Source organism: Prionailurus viverrinus, chromosome B1, assembly GCF_022837055.1.
Source record: "Prionailurus viverrinus isolate Anna chromosome B1, UM_Priviv_1.0, whole genome shotgun sequence".
Taxonomy (NCBI): Eukaryota; Metazoa; Chordata; class Mammalia; order Carnivora; family Felidae; genus Prionailurus; species Prionailurus viverrinus.
Window position 1 is genome coordinate 184,571,847 of NC_062564.1, and position 23,728 is coordinate 184,595,574.

The 23,728-nt window shown below is 38.3% G+C and overlaps 1 protein-coding gene across 3 annotated transcripts in view; it reads right to left on the reverse strand.

Moving 5' to 3' along the window:
- STIM2 (stromal interaction molecule 2) overlaps positions 1-23,728 on the reverse strand; it is a 151,443-nt gene that overhangs the window by 17,818 nt on the left and 109,897 nt on the right. For all 3 annotated transcript variants that reach the window (XM_047856571.1, XM_047856570.1, XM_047856572.1), the window contains 5 exons: positions 13,095-13,206; positions 9,290-9,405; positions 6,288-6,465; positions 5,356-5,533; positions 407-574 (listed from right to left, as the gene is read on the reverse strand). In XM_047856571.1, the coding sequence (XP_047712527.1) occupies positions 407-574; positions 5,356-5,533; positions 6,288-6,465; positions 9,290-9,405; positions 13,095-13,206 (752 nt within the window). The remainder of the gene's footprint in view (positions 1-406; positions 575-5,355; positions 5,534-6,287; positions 6,466-9,289; positions 9,406-13,094; positions 13,207-23,728) is intronic.

The following is a 23,728-nucleotide window of genomic DNA, read 5'->3' on the forward strand; positions in this document are numbered from 1 at the left end:
TGAGGTGTTAGTGAGTGAACTGAGTTTTTTTTTTTTTTTTGCTAGAAATCAGATTAAAACTTAATCTTATTTCACACAATTTAATTAAGAGTCAAATATTAATTTCTAGTAACTACTAACCTGAATCAGATATGAAGAAGCAACCTGGAGGAGAAAAGCTCTGTATAAAACATTTGTGATAACGATAATAGGGACGGTTTTTAAATGACACTAAGGTCATTCTGAAAAGTATATACTTCTCTACATACAGTAATTTTACTCTACGGTCTATGATTATAAGAGTCCATTAAGATAAGTAAGTTTCAATTCACAAAAAGAAGGTACAACAAATACAGATTTTATTCATATTTTTCTCTCTTAATTGGTTAATCTCTTTAGAAATGTATTAAGTTTTGAAATAGAGTACCTCATCCTTAGCAATAGCTAACTGCATTTCAGCATTTTGTCTTTTAATATTGTAGTACTGTACTTCTACTTCATGTGTTAACTGAAGCCATTTCTGAAGTGCATCTGGGACAGACCAGCTGCTCCTGAGTTCAAATTCTTTTTCAGCCTTTTTCAGTGCCATTCGAACCTGGGAGTGAGGGAGGAAGAAAGAGTGGGGGAGACAGAATGGATGCGAGAGGGAGAGAAAGGGGGGGGGGTGGGGGAGATGGATGGAGACGGAGCAAGAAAGAGAGAGAAAGGTCTTTTTTTAAAAAAGATACTTATATTGAGATACATTTTAAGAAATTAAGATATTTTCTTTGGTATCAAAGTTAAGAGAGAAAGCAATTTGAATTATGCTCTTCATAAACATCTTTCTCAAATCACTGAGTTTAAAACAATGTATTTCTAACATTAAAACTAAAGCTGAACTGGGGCGCATGGGTGGCTCAGTCAGTTGAGCGTCTGACTTCAGCTCAGGTCATGATCTCACGGTCTGTGGGTTTGAGCCCTGGATCAGGCTCTGTGCTGACACCTCAGAGCCTGGAGCCTGCTTCAGATTCTGTATCTCTCTCTCTCTCCCCCCCCCCCCCCCCTGCTCATGCTCTGCATCTCTCTGTCTCTCAAAATAAATAAATGTTAAAAAAAATTTTTTTTTAACTAAAACTGAAGTTTTAAGTGCATCTTAACACTCTAAGCAAAGCTGGAAAGCCAAAGGGTAGAAGGGGTTTACATAGATCTTAAGCTGTATTATTTATTTAGTTTTCATATTTTATAATAGCCAGACTCTCCAGAGAGAAGAAAATGCCAGGCACGTACAAACCAAAACTGATCATGTTTTTCTCATAACGCGGGGCTTGTTCGTGGAGAACATAAAGAAGTATCCGAAACACAGTGAAAACACTGTCCTGGTGCCCCTTCGAATGTTTCCAGAGGGCACTACTGTAAGCTATTTACATGGACCATTTTTGAAGGTTTTCACATCTTCTTTATGGTTACTTATTTCTCACTATTACAAGCACGTCTGTCCATTACAGACTTTTTCACCTACTTCTACTCAATTCACTGCTTCTAACATACCAGAAAGTAGATAAATCAGCATTGGCAGACCATGTGTAAATTTTAAGAAAATAGGTTCTGAGTGAGCCTCTGCTTGATGTTTCCATGAGAAACTATACCTAGGCTTCAGGGTCAGGATGTCAAAGTCTTCCTTTGACTGCCCTTTAGGAGAGCCAGACAATAACCAGTTAGAAAACTAAAATGCTTAGTGCGTCAGTTGGTATTAGATGCTAAGGAAAAAACTCTTAAAGCCTATGAAAAGAACACAGAAAGAAAAGACCATTCATTCTAGAAATGATTCATTTGAAAACTAGCAAGAGTTCAAGCTAAAGGTATGTAAAGACACACAATAGAATATAAAGAGTTATGTACCTACTCCAGACCTTGGGACGAAGTCACAAATGAACTGGGGAGCATCGCACTTCTGGAGCACCGTAACTGCAAATTATCTTCCTCAAAGCCAAGTAAGGTCACTAGAAACTCCACTCCGAAACTCATGTGCAGAACAACGTCTGATCTGAACAAACCCAACTTACTTAAATAAACTTTACTGTGTGCCAGAATAAACTAATAAGAGTACTGTACACAAGTTTGTTCTGATAAAGAAAAGGAACAGCTGTCAGGTACTATAGAAAGCAGAGTATAAAAAGAAGTATTTTGTCAAAACTCCAAAATTAGGAAACAAAAGCACAGTGGGGCACCAAGTAGACAATCAGAAGTAGTGACACCAAAAGTGAGACATTACTCACTGAAAGCAAAATCCTAAGCAACACGTGCCCGACACATTTCACCGTGCCACGAGCGTGGGACAGTACTGGCTTCCACTGGCTGGCTAAGCCGTGTGGCATCCCTTCTCCCTCAGAAGACAGACTTTGAGGCCAGGTCCTGGAACGTGGAGCTCCATATACCACCAAGGCTGGGTCAGCAGGCCCTCTTCCTCACAAGATTTACACTTGTAAATCTTCTACAGTTTCTACACGATTTTCACTGCCAAGGAACTAAACAGGGAACCTATTTTCAAATTTCACTTAAGTTTTTCTCTTTAATCATAAAGACTTATGTTATGTCCATACATTCATTTCCCCTAAAAGAACTCAATAAATGCATGTAACATATAATGGCTATATTTCTAGCTTTAACTGAGGCTGAAATGCTTCGATTGACTGTCAAATAATGTTTCAAAATTTTGGAAATCATGACCTTCCAGTAACAGGAACTATTTTAACTATTTTCTCTGCTATTATTCATTAAGTTTATCATTTGACGTAAATTCCAGCCTTTAGTTCGAATTACATGGTTATTCATAGGGGCATGGACCCAGTAAAAATTGAGTAATTAAAAGCTTTTAACAAATGGTGAATTATTAAATTGTTTACAAAAATGATAATTATATACCTAATTTTTGTGTCTCAGGAATAGACCAGTACTAAGTAAAAACATGGTATCACAGAAGGAAACACCCTATATATCTGAAAACATGATTCTAGACCCAACTCTATGATTATGACTTCTGTGACCTGCAAGCTCTTTACTTTCTAACCTGAGGCTTATTGTCTTGTGTAGAACAGGGGTATACTACGACTCATCCTGACTTTGCTTTTCTTGAAACTTCAAATACAAAGTAATTTATGTGAAAAGTATTTAAACCACACAAAACATGAAGCAGTACTATTATTCACCCAGAAGTTTTTGTTTCAGGGGAAACAGCACGATGCACTGTATGTGCCAGATACTCCTGACTTCTAATTTTGAGAAGCTGATTATCTCCCAGAGGAGCTACAGTAATACTTCCAACTATGTGAAGCTGTGGATTACAGGACATTATACGTAAATTAGCTGCCCAGTTAAATTTACTTCTATAAACAAAACTTTTAACAGTATAGGAAAACATGAACCTTGGAATAAGACACACAAAATCTTGCCTTTGCCATGTAACAGCTGTGTGACTTCAGGCAAGTTATTTAACCTCTCTCCATATCTCATCTGTAAATGAGGATAATATCTATTTATTGTGAGGATTAAAACTTCTGAGCAAATCATTTGCAATGTGCACAGCACAAACTTCTGGCACACAGTAAGCACTCTTAAAATTGTGTTTCTTATTACTATAATCATGTTGGACAGAGTTCTTTTTAAATACCAGTGTAACTCCTTTAAACCACCCCTTACTGATTCAGGATCTCATTAGGACTATTACATCTGTACTGGGACATATCGTGGTGATCCTAAGGTCTACTGACGTATGCAATGCCTCTCTGCCAAAAAACTCAAATTAGAATGTTTGTGATTTGTGGGTTCTTTTCTATAGGATGCCTGCTCTGCAGTCACCTGTAAAATACTGCTATCAGTTTATGTTTCCATAGAAGAATTATCACTACTGCTTTCTGATTTGCTCTTTCTTACCTATAAAGCTCAGAAAAATAGCTAGCAAGCTTTTTAGTTTAGTACTAGGAATAAACCAAGAGTTAGAAGCCTTGGTGGGAAAAGGAAATAAGTTCTCACAGGAATAAAAGGCATAATATCCAACTTTTGAACACAGTAGAATTTTGGCTAAGCCGTTTTTTCTTTTCTTTTCTTTTCTTTTCTGTTAACTCCCTTGTCCTTTACTACATTCTGTACAGATAAGGTTTGCCAGGTAAATAGGACCTGACCATGAAATACACGTAGGAGTCAGCTTAAGAGAACAATCTCCTTACAGGGAAAAGATCCAACAAACAGATGTCTGGGGTATGAGGGAAACAATAGCTAACCATTAATAAAAGAGATGGCTGCACTTAGTCAGACAAATTCTCCCAAAAATGACAATCCTGAAGGAAACAAATGCACACTGAACATTTATTTTCTCATGAGTTGAAAGTGAAACTCATTCATCACACAATTCTTATTCCTTATTTAGCACCTGGCCGAGAAGGCCACAGGGCACACGGCAGAGCAGGGGGCAGAACACCCAGGTCCTTGGCCCTGCTTTACAACTGAGGCACTCTCTGATCTTGGGCAAGCCTTCTGGCCGGCAGCTTCTTTATCAGTAAAGAGAGGGTCAAAGTCAGAAGGAGGAGAGGAGACCACAGAAGCAGAGGTTGGAGTGACATGTTTTGAAGATGAAGGAGGGGGCCAAGAGCCAAGAAATGCAGGCAGCCTCCAGAAGCTGGAAAAGGCAAGGAAACAGATCCTCCCCTAGAGCCTCCGGAGGAATGCAGCCCTGGGAGTCTATTTTAAACTCTGTCTTAGGAACTGTAAGATAGCAAATGTGTGTTGTTTTAAACCACTAAGTTTGTGGTAATTTTTTATAGCAAGAACAGTAAGTAAACTAAAATATCTGTCTGTAATTAACTTCTGCCGGGACACCCTCTCCGCTTCCCTGAAGGAGCGAGCTATGCCTGCAGGCTCACGTTCCATCTTGACTAGCAAGGTAGCGGCGGATACTGGAAAGATCTCTTTAGACAACTTCACAATTTTTAGCAAATTATGTTCCAAAACCATTTAACAGGATTCAAATGGGTGTTAAATAGAGATGCTTTACCCTTGCAGAGAAGTTTCACATTAGATATACTTTACTAGGTTACAGTTAGATACTAAAACGTATTACAGATGTTAGATTAAATAAACACCTTAAATTCCCTGGAGATAATTAACTTGGCACAGGGTAAGATTTCATGAGTGAGTGAACATGATGGTAACTTTATCTTTGAATTATTACTATGTTATTTGCTATATGGACTTTGATCAATGCTAACAATACAAACAGAGAATTCTTTTATTAACTAAGGAAGAATATACAATGCCACTAAACATAGAAGACCAAACAGGAAAAGCTCCCCCAGGGTGGCAACGCAAACGTCCTAACACACACTTTTTGTGGAATGTCAATACCTGTTCCAGTTCCTGCTCTGCATACTGCCTTCTACTCAGCTCACACTCGGCTCCTTCCCTTAGCTCTCTCAGCCGACAGGCCTCTTCCTTTGCGTAATTGATTTCATCCATCATTTTGCGCTCTAGATTTTGCTTTTCTACAGCAACGTTCCTGTTTTCTTCCTGTGCCTTTTCAAGCCTTACGGAATGATAAAAGTAAAAATTCCTCACCAAAGTTTCATCTTTTTTATGAAGAATAACTACATATCAAGCAACAGAATACATGTTTCAATCCAAAATCACACTATTTTCTATTAGTCTTACATCTGAATAGCAAAACAGCAGGTGGCCCATGGTATAGCTGTTTGGTTATCTTGAGCTCAAAATACAGTGATAGCAGGGAATCACTCTTCAAGCAGAGACTTCTAAGAAATTCATAATTATCTAAATCATGTTAAAAATAAAATTTCACTAGGGGCGCCTGGGTGGCTCAGTCAGTTGGGCATCTGACTTTGGCTCCGGTCATGATCTCATGGCTCATGAGTTCTAGCCCTGCGTTGGGCTCTGTGCTGACAGCACAGAGCCTGGAGCCTGCTTCGGATTCTGTCTCTCTCTCTCTCTCTCTCTCTGCCCCTCCCCACTCACTCTCTGTCTCTCTCTCTCAAATATAAATAAAAACATTAAAAAAATTAAACATTAAAAATAAAATTTCACTATACATATCACTCCACCTATATTTATTTCTACTGATCTGCCCATTTATTCACTAGAGCATACCTTTAATATAAATCTATAATTAGGACATTGTAAGTTTTATAAAAATATGAAGTGTACATACATTACTGATATGTGTAACAAACTAAACATAAGTGTGTAAGCACACACCCACATTACATTTTCACAAATTGTATTTGCCAACATAAATAATAAGACTTATAGCTTTTTAAACGTACCTCTCTTGTAAGTCCATGAGACTTTGCTCTGCGGTTTGTAAACTCTCCAAGTCTTTCATCATTTTTGCGACATGTTCTTTTGATGTCTTATTCTGTGTGTAAGCAAACCAGCACCCCCCAACACCAATTACTATAGAAACTGTGAGAATAAAATCCTTCATCCAGTTATGAGGCGGGCCTATGAAAAAAAATGCAGATGGTCAAATTAATCTTTGAGTGTAACAGAATCTTCATACAGAGGCATTTTGTAGTAGGTAGCTAAAACAAGCAAATGTTTTTTGATGAGCCTCCCATAAACAAGCTCCATTCTTTTAAAAACTATTTCTTCAAACAATCAAAGTGCTTACTGTAACACTGATGTACTAGACCCTCCAGAGGGCACAGATAAGCCCACATGGATGTACCACACCCCTGTGGCACAGGAGGCAGTAACAAAAGTTCTGGGGACCCTGAAAAGGCAAGAGTATCTCCAATCATGTCCTCTGTGGGGTGAAAGCAGGCATAAAGAATACCACCACTATCATCCCAACTGCTTTCCTTCAGTCAGGTTAGGGACATGTCATGCTTTGATACACACACTGGAAGCCTAATCATTCAACAAAAGAGCATTCCCCCCCGCCCCCAAGCAAGCAGTCATGTAATGAAGATTAGTCAGTGATTCTCAACCAAGGGCGATATCTCCCACAGTGGACATTTGACAATTTTTGCTTGCCACAGCAGGGAGGGTGTAAAATGGGTTGGGGGAGTTGCTACTGGTGTCTAGTGGGAAGAGGCCAGGGATGTTGCTAAACAGACAAAAACGCACAAGACACGTTCCTGCCCTGCTTCTGCCAGTGACAGAGAATTACCCAGGAATCATCCAGCCCAAATCATGAAGAGCCAAGGTTGAGTAACCATGAGTTAAATGATCATAACAAGTCATATTTTAGGTGCTATTTGCCAGAGATTTCTGGGCTACTAGCAGGAAAGAACAGGATCCCCTTCTCCACCACTAGGCATGTCAGTAATTTCCAGCAGTTTCTACAGTAAGGAGTAAGGAGCCAGGGCCTACTGTCCTCAGTGATACAAAACACAGAAGTCACTAGTCAAATAACTTCCTAGTCTATCCCTGACTCTTAACACACACTAAGATTCAGAGGGCTCTCTGGAGTGATACACAATGATAACGAAGACAATGTAATGCATGATTTGCTCCCAAGAGATAGAGTTTACAGCGGAAAAACTACCGAACTGCCCAGACCTCCAGCATGTCTATGTTGTATGTGTGATGAAACACAGGGCTCCGTAGACATCAGGACTTCTCGTGCTCACTCAGGTTCGTGTGTGTTTACACTGTGTGAGGAATGCCAAGCCCTATGCCAGACACCCTATTTCCAGAGCTCACGCCCTCACCTCCAGTGAAACAGATGCACTGTGGAAGACCAAAGTCTCAAAAGGATTTATTTTTACTTCCGCCTCAGACTGAGAAGTTCAGCTCAAGTTCTAGTTTAAACATGAGCCCAGTTCAGGCCAAAATATTACTCACCAGAAATAACAATAAAGAGAATGGTCAAGTACCAAACTCTATAGTAAGCGCCACAAACTGAAAAAGATTTCAGCGAAAACTCCTTTACAATGTGTGTCTGTTCGTTTGACAGTGTTAGTTTGTTATAAATCTAATGCTGGTGTTCCCACTGCAGGGCTCATTCCCTCAAATAATAATTCTAAGACAAACACATTAAAAAGGTAACGCATCATTAAATTCTTCGCCGGTTTATTAAAACATTTGTTTTCAGCATTCTTTTGACTAGTTTGGTTTCTTTTCAAATGACATGAAATACTGTTTTGGCTTAGAGGGAGTTTGTTCCTGGCTTAATAAAATATAAATATTCCTGACCAAGTTGTATACAGAGGCAAGTTATATAGTTTCATTCCTATTTGCACCAATCATTCACATGAACAAATCAGACAGAATCTCACAGAAGACAATCCCCAACAGATTCAGCAGAAAACTTAGGGTGTCACCTCTGTGGAATGCCTGGCATTTCAGGAGTGTTCTATTTCCTAGGGTTTGTAATTTCCAACAACAGTGCATTTCCACCAACTCTCACAAAGCAGAGTTCCAGCTGTTTGACCAGCTGCTCTCAGCCTGATCCAAAAAAGAACCACCAGTCCCATCATGGAATCTACCCAACGGCTCCAGTAACCCTTTTTTGGTAGTGTCACCCCCCAAACCGATCACAGAAACCTGCAAGTCTCCTAACTCCGAAAACTGAGGTAAAATAAATATTAGTTTCCTAATTTATCATTTCTGGAAGCCATTTTTCTTGTATTAATTGTTACTCCTTTTTGGCTTCTGAAAAATAGAATATAAAACCTCTAAAAATGTAGAATATTCAAATACTTTTCCCCAAAGCTTTTTAAAACTTGAAATTAAATAAACATATTAAACTTCCCTTCTGAAAAAAAAAAAAAGTATTCCTGTCAAAAGTAAAGAAATACAAGGTTTATTTTCCTTACAAATATGACATAATAATTTCTTAAATGTTCTTCTTCAATACAATCAAATAACATTCTCCATCTTGTGCTTTGCCAGGATGGTCTGTTATCATGGAAAATTTCAAGTGGATCTTCAGGAACCAGCTTGGCAATGTGACATTCCACATTTCAATGACAGAAAATCTCACCCTATAAATCTTTTAAGATGATATTACATTTCCTTTATACCTAATAGACGATTTTCTTAGTGTTTTATCTTTCTTACTTTTTCTTCTTTAAATAACAGGGGTGGCTGGGTGGCTCAGTCAGTTAAGTGTCGGACTTTGGCTCAGGTCATGATCTTGAGGTTAGTGAGTACGAGCCCTGCGGTCAGCACAGAGAATGCTTCCGATCCTGTCTCCCTCTCCGCCCCTCCCCCACTCATTCTCATTCTCTCTCTCTCAAAAATAAATTAAAAAAAATAAATGACAAATATGTGATCTGATTATTCTTTTGCATCATACTCTGTGAGAGAGAATACTAACGTGTTAGAGGTCCAAACAAAACCACATCCAGCGCCTTGAGCTGAAGTTTTTGTCTGTGACTCCGATCGCTGATTTTCAACTGGGAGCTCATAAATGAAGGTTCATGCACTGCTATCCTGTTCATTCAAAAAATATATACATATTAAATGAAAATATTTCTAGTATGTAAATTTAAATACTTGAGCAATACATGTAATACTTTACACATTAGTGACGACCTACTACTGTTAAGAGCTCATCCATGTGATTTAATACTTTACTAATATGTGTCAAAAAACTTCTCGGTGCAAACTTAGCTGTACAGACACCCTGCATTAATTATTTACTTGTTATGTTGACATTTTTGTTTTCTAAGGTTAACTTTATGCTATAATTTACTTGAATGCAGAAATTTAACTAATGCAAAAGCATTTTATAACCATTAATTACCTCTGCATTTTATTATCATTTCACAGAGAACAAGAAAATTGTTAGGTAATTGACTTAACTTCAATAGCAAACTTTAAAATATACTTTTCAATCTAGATCGTATCACTTTTCTTTAAAAATGTCTGAAAAACCTGTACCTTTACATTCTAATATGTAAACTGTTTATAAATTAAACAGAGTCCACGGAAGTCATAAGTGAGAATAAGAAGTCATCACGGTTGGGGGGAGAAAACAGACATTTATGTAATAGGAAATACTGAACCATTTCATTACCAATGAAAAAAAAAAACATGTAGGGGGCCAAAAGGCACAGGTGAAAGAAGGAAATAAAATCACTTTGTTTTGGACGGCAAATCCAAGTTGCCCCATCATCAACTAACATTTCTTAACAACCAAGTATGACACCAATGAAGATCTTATAACACAAAGTCTAATAATAATCATATAATAGTTAATAACAATGACGATAAAAACAAGCATGTACTATATGCCCGGTCCTGGGTCAAAGGCTAAATCAAAATTGAAGAACACCTCAAATAGATACAAAATTCCCATTTCACAGATGAGGAAACTAAGGTAGGGAGAGATTGAGTAACTTGCCCAATTAGTAGCAAGAGGTGGGGCAGGGATTCAAACCCAAATATGTATGATTCCAATGACTGTACTCTGAATCCACTGCATTTTATTATGAAAGATACCAGAACGTGTGAGTGTGCAGAAGTTACAAAAACTCCTATAACTGCTACAGGCTTCCATAAATCTTTACAGTGTAAAGAACTCTTTCCCTTTGCAAAATGCCTTCCTTCATCTTCTCTGCAAGTACCTTTTGTGTATGGCTCCTGTTACACCTTTAACATGACACTTCCCAAACTGCTGGAAGGCAGAGCTATGTCTTATCTCAGTATCCCCAAACCTAGCATTATGCTTGGCAAAAGTAGATGCTTGATAAATGTTTGTAGAATACATGAGTGAATGCATGGATGGATGCATGAATGAATTAACAGCAACAATACTGGTAGACTAAACTGAAGAGAAACAACGAGATGTAGTAAAAAGGATACCACATAACAGTTTTATACAAGGTTCAGTATGAGCCGGGGAGGTGGAAGTGGTTCTACCTGAGTGGGTGAGGATGTCAGGGGAGTTCACACAGGTCTGAAAGGAATGAGGAGGCATGTGTCAGGCGAAGAGAGCCTTAGTTTAAGCTCTGCTAATAAGAATTTCAGACTATAGAAAATCAGTAAAAGGCTTATGATAACCGTGATAACATAAAACTAACATAATTTGGGCTACCTATTGCAATGCGACAGTATTTTAATGTCACAGAAAGGAAACAATGAACTGCTGTAGGTACCTGTCCATCTGGAATGTGTAATACATTTTCTTACACATTCTTCTAAGTAGCTCTTGTACCTACAATTACCCTACAAAAAGTCCCATAACTCATATTGCTATTTAAGTTAATTGATACTTAAGTCCCTTTAAGCGAGTCCTCTAACTGCCATTACCCCTATGAAAGGGGCTTGATGATGGGTATTCTGGTTTCCCTTTCTTCTTCGCTCACAGAAGCTCCCGTGAGCTCACCTGAAAGCTGAACTTCTGTATTTATAACCTGTCTTTTCTGGTAACATGTTCACTATTTAAAAAAAAAAAAAAATGATCTTGATGAAGTGTGATGTTATTTCAACAATTCTCCAAGAAGCTGAGCTATCTCTGGTACCCCTTACTTAACCAAAGGAAAAAAAGTGGCTATAACATTTATTGCCAACACACTGAGCAACCTATTTCATTTTATGCTGTTGTCGTACAAAGAAACTTCCCAAAAGACGACATAAGAAAAATACTAGAGTTCCTCATAACTAGGGTAACATACAACTCAAAACAAAAACAAAAACAAAACAACCCCAATCCCTAAACCCTAATCCTAAGTTTTAGCTTAGAAACTTATTTAAAAGCAAAAACCCTATCTTCATTTTGTCTTTTTTCCACCATCTAGTTGCACCTTGAACACACCAGATACTCAATACGGACTTGTTGAACTGACTCTTATTCCCATTATTTCCTCAATATAACCATATGCACAGCAAAACCAGTAAAATACTGATGTTGATGTTCAAAATATATTTACGGGAGATACGAAAATTTTCAACTCAATCCAAAATCTGAAGTCCAAAGAAACAACAGCCACTTATTTCAATAGAGTATGTAAACAAATCGATTAGAAATACAATATGCATATTTCATCACAAATAATAATGAGATAATAAGGGATTAGAGTCTTTTTTGATTCAAGAAACATTTGAGAGAGGAATGGAACATAAGCAAGTTCTGGTAGAATCGTTGCAAATTTTGACATTTGAGTCTTTAAAGATTTTTAAGTTAACTAATGGAGATTTAGAAAGTAAAATTTAGAAAACGAATAATTCCAGGCATCTAAGGGATAAACTGGAATCCTAGACTTTGGTATCAGATCTATCTAGGTTCAAGTGCTGAATTGGGCAAAATATGGTATCAGATCTATCTAGGTTCAAGGGCTGAATTGGGCAAAACATTTGACTTTTCTCTGATTTGCTTTTTATCTGCAAAATGGAGATAACAATACATACTTAATTTTAACCACGAAGTTTAAATGACATAATCCAGAGTACCTTTATGTTATATACATTTTAAAATGGTTGCTATTAGGGATACATGGGTGACTCAGTCACTTAAGCGTCCAACTCTTGATTTCGGCTCAGATCATGATCTCACAGTTCGTGAGTTCAAGCTCTGCATTGGGCTCCTTACTGAGAGCACTGGAGCCTGCTTGGGATTCTCTCTCTCTCTCTCTCTCTCTCTCTCTGTCACCTCCTTAGAATCAGAGGCGTGTGCTCTCTCTCTCTCTCAAAATAAATAAAAAATGGCTATTATTTACATTTTGTTTATTAAGCTTTTTTTTGAGCTTTAACTTGTGGCCACCAATATTAAGTGACTATTATTATTAAAGAATACAATTAAGAAAGATCTGTACATTAACCCACTCAAATAGGTTTTTCATAAAGGTGGATTCATATCAAATGAATATGTTTTTGTTATATTTACCACATGGTCAGAGGTTGGGCTTTTGACGTTATCTAACAAAGATGTAGTTGGCCTACCTTCTAATTCCAAAAATTACTTTCTTTGGGAATAAATTTTAAAAAGAGCTTGATTATTTAGACAAAGAAAAATGATTAAAACTTACAAATTCACACCTTAAAAAATTAAAGAATGGATATATTTCCCTTGAGCCCTTAGTCACAGAGATAACTTATAAATTTGGCACAGAAAAGTAACATCTAGTATATAATTCTCCTTGAGTGAAAAAAAAAAATACATTTGGATAATAAAGACTCACCTGGGAAGCGTTGTTCCTTTGACATTATTGTCTCTAAAATTCTTCTCATATTGGGGTAGTTCAACAAATTCTATCAACCACTGAAGCGTGTCTTCAAGGGTCCAATTATGAACTGCAAGAGATAAAAGGGGAAGGCATATTTTAAACATAATTATCAGCTTGGAAACTTCACATAATTTACACATATATATTTATATACACATACATACACATGTATATAAAATTACTAAAACTTCGGAGGATGTTAGATTGAATTTTCAATTCAATCAACACAAAGTACTTAAATGATATCTGGCATTCTACGAGAAGCTGAAAACAGCGGAGACATACTTCCTATACTTAAGTTTATAATCTATAACAGAGAAAGCATGAAAGAAAAAGAATAAAATATTAGCGCGATTAATTCTAAAATAAGCATCTATGCAAAATTCATACAGGAGGAAATAATCCATCATTTCCCTGGTTGTAGAAAAACTTACAAGACATGTATCTATTCATTCATTCTTTCTTTCATTTAGTCATCCATCCACAGAATACTGTAAAGCTTGTGAATATCAGGTTCCATTCTAATGCAATGGAATATGGTAATAAGCAAATGCAGAAAATCCTTGCCCTCATGGGATGGGGGGGGGACAATTTACAAGAGGAGGAAGAAAAGTGAAGAAAATTTCAGACAGTGATCAGCTATTAAGAAAGAAAGGAGAAAGATGTCAGGATCAGCCTCTGAGGAACTATTATCTGAACTGAGACCTAAAACTTTGCAAGGAGCCAACACTGTGATCATCCGGGAGAAAAATATCTCAAACAGATGGAAAAGCTAGCAGTATAAAGGCCTTACTAAAGGAATGAACAACCTGTATTTGAGAAAAAGAAAGAGAAAGCAGAGGGGCCAGGTCATAGAAGACTTTAAAAAATTCTGGATATTTTTCTAATTTCAGTAAGAAGTGGGGGGGGAGGGAGGGTAAATAATCAATGTTTTTAAATCTATATTTACTCTTCAATGCGGATAATGGATTGTAGATTGTGTAGGAGACAAGACTGAAAGCCCAGAGCAGTAAGGAGAACATTCCTTTATATAGCAGTCCATACAAGAGGCTATATCACTCTTGGACTATGGTGTCAGTAGAGGATATGGTGACAAGTGGTCAGGTTTAGGATATATTGTGGGGAGAATGCTGTTAGATGTGTTCATGAAATAGATGGGGGCTGGTAGCTACAGGAAAGTAAAAAACAAACAAACAAAAACAAAACAAAAAAAAGTAGAGAGGATAGTACCATCAACTGCAATATTAAAGAATGGGAGGAACAGACTGGGAAGACAAGCAAGGCAGGTGACAGAGATCAAAAGTTCTGTTTTTAGACATGTTATAGTTGAAGGATATATTAGATATTTAAGTGCGGACACATAGTAGCAGTCAGATATACAAGTCTGGAGCTTAGGGAAGAGTGCGATTAGAAACAGAGATATAAAAATTGAGAGTCTTCAGCATTTGGATGGTCTTTAGACCGAATGAGATCACCCAGGACACTGAACACAGCTATTAATGGACTCCGGGAGACTGGCCCTAAATCATGAAGAAAATGATAGCTAACATCTTTTCTCCTGGACACTTATTTTGAATTAAGCCCTTTATATTCACATTTTTTTCCTTTAAGCCTTATTTAAAAACACACAAAACTTATGAAACACTAACATAATTATTTTCATTTATGGAGATGAGAAACTAAAAGGTTAATGGGACCAAGATAGGTAGTAGCAGGACTGGATTTGAACCCAGGCCAACTGACTGTAGGACCTGACTCTATGCTATTCTGAGAGCAATAATATTAAATAGCAGTAGAGATGTAAACAAGCAGTTAAAGACTGGAAGCAATTCAGACATTTCTGCTTGAAGAATATGAAGGACAATGATGAGAGTATCCAAAGGGAAGGATGCAAGTGTCCTTAAAAAATTAAGAGCTCCAGATTGTCTGCATTTAGTTTGAGGTTTGGGGAACACAAAGTGCTTATAGACCACAGAAAGGTCGGAGGATAGTGAAGAACATGAGTGAGCACCTCAGGGGCTCAGTCGGTTAAGCTCGGGTCACGATCTCACAGCTCGTGGGTTTGAGCCCCACATCAGGCTCTGTGCTGACAGCTCAGAGCCTGGAGCCTGCTTCGAACTGTGTCTCCTTCTCTCTCTTTGCCCCTCCCCTGCTTGTGCTCACGCTCTCTCTCTCAAAAATAAATAAACATTAAAAAATTAAAAAAAAAAAATAAAAGCAGATCTGGGAATCCATCTGTGTATGCATAAATCTGAGAAATACCTTCCTGATAAACTACAGAAAATTAGGAATTCACTTCTGCAAGCAAAGCTAAATTTTCACAATCTGCCTTTTTCATTAAGTGTTCTTTAGAGAAAAAGCTTCAATAAGTCACAACAAGAAAGCAGCTAGCAAAAATTCATTTAAAACCTACATATGGTAATTGATTATTTTATACTGAGACAAAACTTGGACTATTTAAAAATTTTTCTCTCCTTCATGTGTTCCTGGCATAAGCTTGGACACATGCCTGAGGCTGCTGTATCCATTTAGCCAAATAACTTAGAATACCAGCTAAAGGTTCAGGCCCTCGGTGCTTTCCAATGAATTTAATAAATTCGAAATAGCCTTTTTTCTCTTAAGTTGCTTCCCATTCAACATGAACTGCACTGAGAATTACTTGTCTTGATTGCCAAGAAACCAACATGCAGCTGCACCTCGTACACCCACACAAAAATCTCAGCCAAGAAAACAGGAGAAGATTCTCTCTGTCATTTCCATGGCTGTTCAACTGATCAACAACAGAAGTCCCTGATCTCAACACTCCAGCATATCAGAATATTCCTTCAATTCCCAATGAGCCAGGATAGAAAGGAAGAAAAATCTAATGAAAAAAAAATACATATTTAAAGTGCCCAAATCCTAATGTCACTCTACTCTGTAAACAGAATATTCTAGTGGTTCTAAAGTCATTTCTTTTACAATGAATCTTTAAAACAACAAAATTCTAACAAAGAGCACACAGTTTACTTTGGGAGGAAGCTCATTTCTTCTTGTGCTTTTTGGTTTCTTTGGTGATGCCTAGTAAATACCTTCACTTTTCATGACCAGGACTTGTATTTTATATTAGCTTTCTCTGCTCCAAATATACTAGTTGCCTTTCAATTCTTAGGAGAGGTCATACGATGTCCTTCCTCAGGGCCTTTGCACCTGCTATTTCCTCAATATAGAGACTCTTTTCTCCATCGCTGACTCATCTTTGTCTATTTACTTTACCAAGACTTCCAATCTCAGTTAAAACCTTAATTCCTCAAGGGAGCCTTCCCAAACACTGCTATTGGTCATAAATCACTCGGTACTTTTTAGGCATAGCATTAACTGTAATTATTTATTTGTATGATTATTATTTCAACATCTGTTTATTTCACTAAAGCACACGTTTTTTTGCTCATCATTCTATTCCTAGCATTTGGTACACAAAAGACGTTCAACAAATTATCTGTTGGATCCTCTAGAATACATGAATTAGAACATGCTTAATTGACAGATACTATGAAAATCTATTTTCACATTTTAGTGAAGAGACCCAAATAAAAAGTGTCTGTAGTTACACATTTAAGAATTGTCTGGTTCCTTGTCACCTGCCTCTCAATTGCTTTCACATATGCTGTTGCTACACAGCACTTCCACCAGAGGGCGGCCAGAGGAGGAGAGCGTATTTCGTTAAAAACTAAAATTTCCGTATTTGCAAAGCTCCAGCAAAGCCGATTTCCGTGCTGTTACCTTATGTGGTTTCTGCTAGAAATCATGTCACTGAGTGACTTTTGACATTTATTCCAAGGCAAGTAGAAAGACCTCCGGAACAGGAAGAGACCTGATTCTGGTCCCAGCTGTATCACTGATTTACCACAGCCAGGTTATTAAATGCAACTCAGTTTCTTCACATACAAAATGATAAAATCAGGCTAGACCATCTTTTAAAATTCACTCAAATTTGGGGCACCTGGGTGGCTCAGTCGGTTACGGGTCAGACTTTGACTTAGGCCAAGATCTCATGGTTCATGGGTTCAAACCCCGCGTCGGGTTCTGTGCTGACAGCTTGGAGCCTGGAGCCTGCTTCAGACTCTGTGTTTCCCTCCTCCCTACCCCCTCCCCAGCTCATGCTCTCTCTCTTCTCTCAAAAATAAATGTTAAAAAAAATTTTTTTTAATTCAAATTCTGATTCCATTATAACAAACAAAAGTTGGTGTTTAAAATATTACTAAACTGCTGGCCTAGAAAGTAGATTATAAAATACTGACAGGGGGCAGGGGATGGTGCGTCTGGGTGGCTCAGTCAGTTAAGCGTCCAACTTTGGCTCAGGTCATGATCTCGTGGTCCCGGAGTTCGAGCCCCACGTTGGGCTCTGTGCTGACAGCTCAGAGCCTAGAGCCTGCTTCAGATTCTGCATCTCCCTCTCCCTCTCTGACCCTCCCCTGTTCATGTTCTCTCTCTCCCAAAAATAAACACAAAAACATTAAAAAAATAATAAAAAAATACTGACAGGGGAAAAGTGCCTCTAAGAACTTTCAGGACAGCAACAAAAACTGCTGCTAATGTTTATCATGTGCGTATTAAATACCAGGAGATTTGCAAACATTATTTCAAATACTCATTGCAACAACCCCTTGAAGTAGGTACTTTGATCACCACACTGAACTTAAAAGTCTATGAAGGTGACGTTCTTAATTAGACCTAACAGATTAGTAAAGGATCAAAGCAGCTTTCAGACCAAGTTTGCTTCCGGAGCTGTCAACCACTGGGCAGTCACACTGTCTTCTTAGAGTTAGGTAAGTGCTCCCAATAATCAAATTACGCGCCGCAAGTACACAGTTTATGTTCCGGTCACCTTTGCAGCCATACCTGCAGCTTTCTGAATGTACCACACTCCCCCATGCCACTCCTTCCACCTGGGATGGTCTTCCCTTCTTCCTTCTGTGCCCAGCATGTTCTTCCATAGCCTTTAATTCTCAGATCAGGAAGTCCCTCCTCCACCACGTTTTCCCTACCCATCAATTCCCAGATCATAGTCGCTCTTCTTTGTGCTCCAGATCACATGCACATACTTCTGCCACAGGACCTGTCACATACTCTCACGCGACCACTCATGCCTGTCTTACCCCCAGGTGATGAATTCCTAGAGGGCACGAACCTGTTCTTTTACCTAATACAGTAGTTGTCAACACCCAAAAGCCACACTCCTTTGATACAGGATTGTACATTTTATTATATTTTCATATATATCCTCATTTAACTCCCCATGTTCACATTTGAGAGATAGCTGTTCTCTCTAGTCTATACAGAGGACTGTGGCCAAAAGAGGCCCAAGTAATTACATATGTGGTCGCATCTGTCTATTAACTGGAAGAGCTAGAATCTGAACTCTCATCTGCAGAATCCAAGTTCACTGCCAATATAGGTGTCTCCTGATTTAGATTAGCTCACTGCTTAGGGGCGCCTCGGTGGCTCCGTCGCTTACACATCTGACTCCCGATCTTGGCTCAGGTTATGATCTCACGGTTCATGAGCTCGAACTCCATGTGGGGTTCTGTGCTGACAGCATGGAACCTGCTCGGGATTCTCTTCTCCCTCTCTCTCTGCCCCTCCTTCCATCTCTCCCAAAATAAATAAACATCAAAAACATTTTGAAAAAGAATAGCTCACTGTTTAAAACGGAAAACACAGGTTCTCTTTGGAACAAACCTTCCAGACACATAGTACTAACAGTAACACAAGAGTTAAACATCGCTTATGAGCAATCTGCCATAGGTAATCGCATTCACGGATTCGGGATTCTGCTAGAGACATCTAGCGCACACTGTGGCCTACTGAGGGCGTGGAAATAGTAACACAACAAACAGCGCAAGGGCACTTATTCCTGTTCTTCATCATGGGGTGACTCCTAAGACTTGAAAAAGCCTAAATGACAAGATTTCAAAGAGCCAGGGGATTCAGAGCCAGAGCAGGGCTCTGGCACAAAGCAGGTGGTGGGGAACAGGAAAGAGTGGGGACAGGATGGTGAGTAGAACCAAATCTGCAGGAGATGAGTGGGTGTGGGGATGTAGGATGTGTGGGGGTACCCGTTTATGGATTTTCACAGGAACAGAGGCAAGATAAGGATTCTCCTTTTCATTACCCTCCCCTTGCCCTCAACAGGGCGATTTTAATAGGGAACAAAGTTCTTGATTCTGTACCAAAACAGTTTCCCTCTCTTCTCCTTCCTCCTTGCAAGTGTCGGTCTCTCCGGCATGTAATTATTTTGGATCAGCATTTGAAAAGGATGAAAAATAATGACTGGACCTGGGGGGAGAAAGTTTTTAGTCAGCAGGATGACCTGTAGTAATGGAGAGAATGAAGAGAGAAGAAGGGCTAGAAATAGCCAACAACAGAAAGAGAAGCTAGTGTTCCTGTGGCCACCACGCTGAAGCAGCCTTCTTACAGAAACACATGAATCACGCACAGGTACATCCTCGCGTACAAACTGGTTCTAAGCAGAAGAGACAGTGCAACTGAAAGTGATCTCTCCCTCCCTGAATTTCTATAGTCTTACTGTTTCTACCAAATGGCACACCACACACGCTGCCTCATTTTCCAAGTATCTGCTTAATTATATCTTATGTCCCTACTATACTGTAAGCTTCCATAAGGCAGGAACTATGCCGTCCAGAATAAAGTGGCCGTTTAAGTATTAGTTGTTTGTATACCTGACCCCTAAGGGTGAGAACCAAACCTGTTTTGTTTTGTTCTGAATTGTGTCTACGGGCTATGCCACACCTACAGTCGTGTGAAAGACAAAAAATACTGTTTTCACGATATCCTATTCCAAAGCAGCACTGGAGGAGGCTGGACTCCAAACGGGATCACAGACACCTAGGACATACTGGAGGTCGGAAGCTGTGTGTTGGGACAGAAGGTGAGATGAGAATCTGGTTGTTTCCAGCCCAGCCCTCACTGAAGCAAACACGACACACACAAACCAGTGTGAAAGACAAATTTCCGAAGATTAAAATTTACATATTCACTTGCTCTTTTCACCTGTAAAAGGCAATCTTATAAAACCAATGCACCCGGTGTATTTAGCCATAGACTTGTATTAAGTTACAGGCCTAAAAATACAAAACAACTTAGTGAGGTACCACCATGTAAGTTTTCATCGGTTATATTCAATGTAAGTACATGCTGTCCTAAAAACCTTCAAAGATGATCTGTAAAATTACCTAAACACTGTGAGAAAAAACTGATCTCTAATTATAAGGCATTAGTGCACACACAGAACACGTTAAGAAAAGCAGTAGCTGACATTTTGTGAGCACCTGGCAATTTCCAGTAACTATGCTAAATGCTTTACATGAATCATTTCATGAAATTCTTTCAACAACTCTCTGAAATAGGTTTTACGAGTAATAGTAAAATCTTGGTCCACAGATCAGGAAGCTGAGGCTCAGACAGTAAGAGTAACTTGTCTACATGCACACAAGTGGTGGAGACAGGATCTGTGGACTTCAAAGCCCCAGCTTCTGACTATTACCCTCACCCCCTCCTCCTCTCCCTCCTCTGCATGATGAAAAAATTTCAAAATACAGCCAAAGTCACCATCAGCCATGTCAGAACTTGGGTATAATATGCACATTACATTTATTCTGTACTTCATGTCTTAATAGCTTTCCTACTACTTTTCAAAAAATGCCACATCCTAAATTTATGATAAAAAAAAAAAAAACTCTTGTAATGTTCTTAATGTTAAGAAAGCAACTGGCACAACAGTTTCTTCTGGCAGACTAATGTATTTCAGAAAAATCAACTTCTGATATCGTAATACAGTAATGTAGACTTAAATACAATACGTTCAATACACACTCACTACTTTCTATCAAAGCATGAAAACATCTTGATAAATACCAAAAGGTTTGGTAAAAAGGTCAGGGAGGAGAAAGAATAAACACTGTTAACAAAGGTAGCTACATGTCAAGTTGGCCACATAAAAGGGTTATTCAGAGAAGTTCTCTATTGTGAAGCTTCTCTGACAAAGAAGCTAAAAACCACTTGCGGGTTAAAAGAAATCTGAATTATTGGCATGTTTATATGAACTACCATATTCTAAAATACAGGTGCACACCAGTATTCGCCACTTTCTAAATTCAATTTCATTGAGAACTTCAAGTAACTAAAACCTCAGAAGTTCTCTTTACAGTGACAGACGTAACTTGTCACAGGAAAACACAGTTAACCTAAGGTACAATACAGCACTACTGTGATGAAAAGCAACTTCAGCTAAATGTAATGGAAACATTTGCATATTACTTTGTAGAATACAAAAGATGAAAAAGTTGAAAGCCTTCCACATTTCATCTTCACTCGGTCCGTAGTATGCAGACTTTATGATGTGACTTCAGAGCGAGGCCGGTGATCAGCTGCCCCGCACAGTCCAGACAGGCTTATCTTCAGAATGGAGCCCGAATGTGAGCTCGTTCACACGCTGTCTGGCGGGGCCCATCTCTGTAGCATGGACTAAATTCCTGCAACATGCTATATTTGGACACCGAAAAGCCACACCCTGAACTTGGGAAGTCCATCTGTTAGTAGCTGTACCAAAGAGAAATAAATCGACACACTTTCTCTCATGAGCTCCTGACCTTTTACCAGGTGAGAACTACACGTACTTTTTAGGTACACTGCTTAAGTGTTGGTAAATGTCTGAACATTCAGAACTAAAAATTACCAGGGTGTTTCTCTTCCCAGGAGTGGTACCACGGATGCTAAGAGAAGGCTCTACTACTTTTTCTATTGTGAACTGCAATCTTATTAGCATTTAAACAGAGTGTAGTATCAACCCTTAATTCCATGAAGATGGTGAAGAATAACAAAGACATATCTTAAAAATAAAAACCGGAGAAACAGTCTCAAAACTGTATGCCTGTTCTGAAGATTAGCAAAATGTATGTGGGAATGACTCTTAGCCATGGTAAAAGTACTCTACAAATGTAAATTATTATCACAGTAAAATAAATAACAATGGATCAGAAAGTTTTTGTAATTAAGGAAATTCAAGGAAAGCACTTTCTTGAGTCAACAAGCCAGTAGACTCGAGCCATAAAAAAAAACCTTAAAGTTTAATAAACTCAAGTTTTCCTGAATACCTCATTGTTGTGTCATTAAAGATACCACCTCAGGGGTAGAGTGGCTGTATCTCTGCTTATACATTCTTTCACAGTACACTCAGCCCTCAGCCACCCTCCTTCTTTCGTTCCTTGGTTCATTCACTCATTCATTCATTCACTGACTTACTCACTTTTTAAACACCAAACTGGGAACAAAAGGAGCATTTCACATTAAATGAAGGTAAGTTCTTTGAGGGCAGACAATATTTCTTACTCATTTTTACATTCCCAACATAGTGTACAACATCAAAAATATAGCAAGCACTAAATAAATGTGGGATGGCAGAAACGTCTTAGGAACTCAATTAATGCTTGTCGGGTGAGTGAATAGATGGCAAAGTGATTCTATCAACCAAGGCTGCCAGGAAAATGTCACCTTCATTCACTCTTCTTAGTGGCATTTCTAGATAAAGCAACAAACATCTTCAGGAGTATGACTAAGGTTCATAAAATGGAGTGGAGGCCGCTTTTCAAAGACTATGTTTAACAACAAAAATTCTACCTTTAAATGACAGCTTTACAAATGTTTGCTTTAATTTTCTATTATAATTATTAAAAATAATCCATTTTTCTTCCCTTAGAATCTGAAGGTTTCTTCAAGAGGTTTTCTCTACAGGCAACTTGGGATTCTTTTATTCAGCAAATGTTTACTGAGTTCACAAGTATAGTTACTATTGGGCATTGAGTAAAATAAATGTAAAACGTCAAAGTCAGGAAATTACTACCAAGACTATCAGAAAGCTCAAAGTAAGCAAATGTACTGATTTAAGAGGGAATTCAACACGGAGCACGTGGGTGGCTCAGTCAGTTAAGTATCTGAATCTTGATTTCGGCTCAGGTCATGATTTCATGGTTCTTGAGTTCAAGCCCCATGTTGCTCAGGCTCTGTGCTGACAGTGGGGAGCCTGCTTGGGATTCTCTTTCTCTTTCTCTTTCTCTCTCTCTCTCTCCCTGAATAATTAAACATTAAAAAGAAAAAAAGAGTTCAACAAAAAATGAATACAAAAGCCAGCCCAGTGAATAAACTCTTTCTAAAGGAGATTAAACTAAAGGCCAGCTAAAAATTAAGCTATCAGAGCCTGTCATACAATCTCCAGGCAGGAAGACACTATGTTCAAAACTTTTAATCCTACTTTCTTCTAGAACAGAAAAATTCACCAATTTCAATGACAGAAGCAGTTTCAAGATAATTTACTCAGGCAGCTTCTGTTTGATCTGCAACTATAAATGCCTTTTTCTAGTACATTTGACACTAAGAAATTTAACATCTCACAGATAGTTTCTAGCTATTTTCCAACTTGGGTTTCATTTACTATATACAGCAGTGGTTTAACTAGTTATTAATGACAAAATTACTTTTAAGAAAAGTTCTCTCGTTTTGTGAGTACTGACACAATGGTTAAAACATTAAAA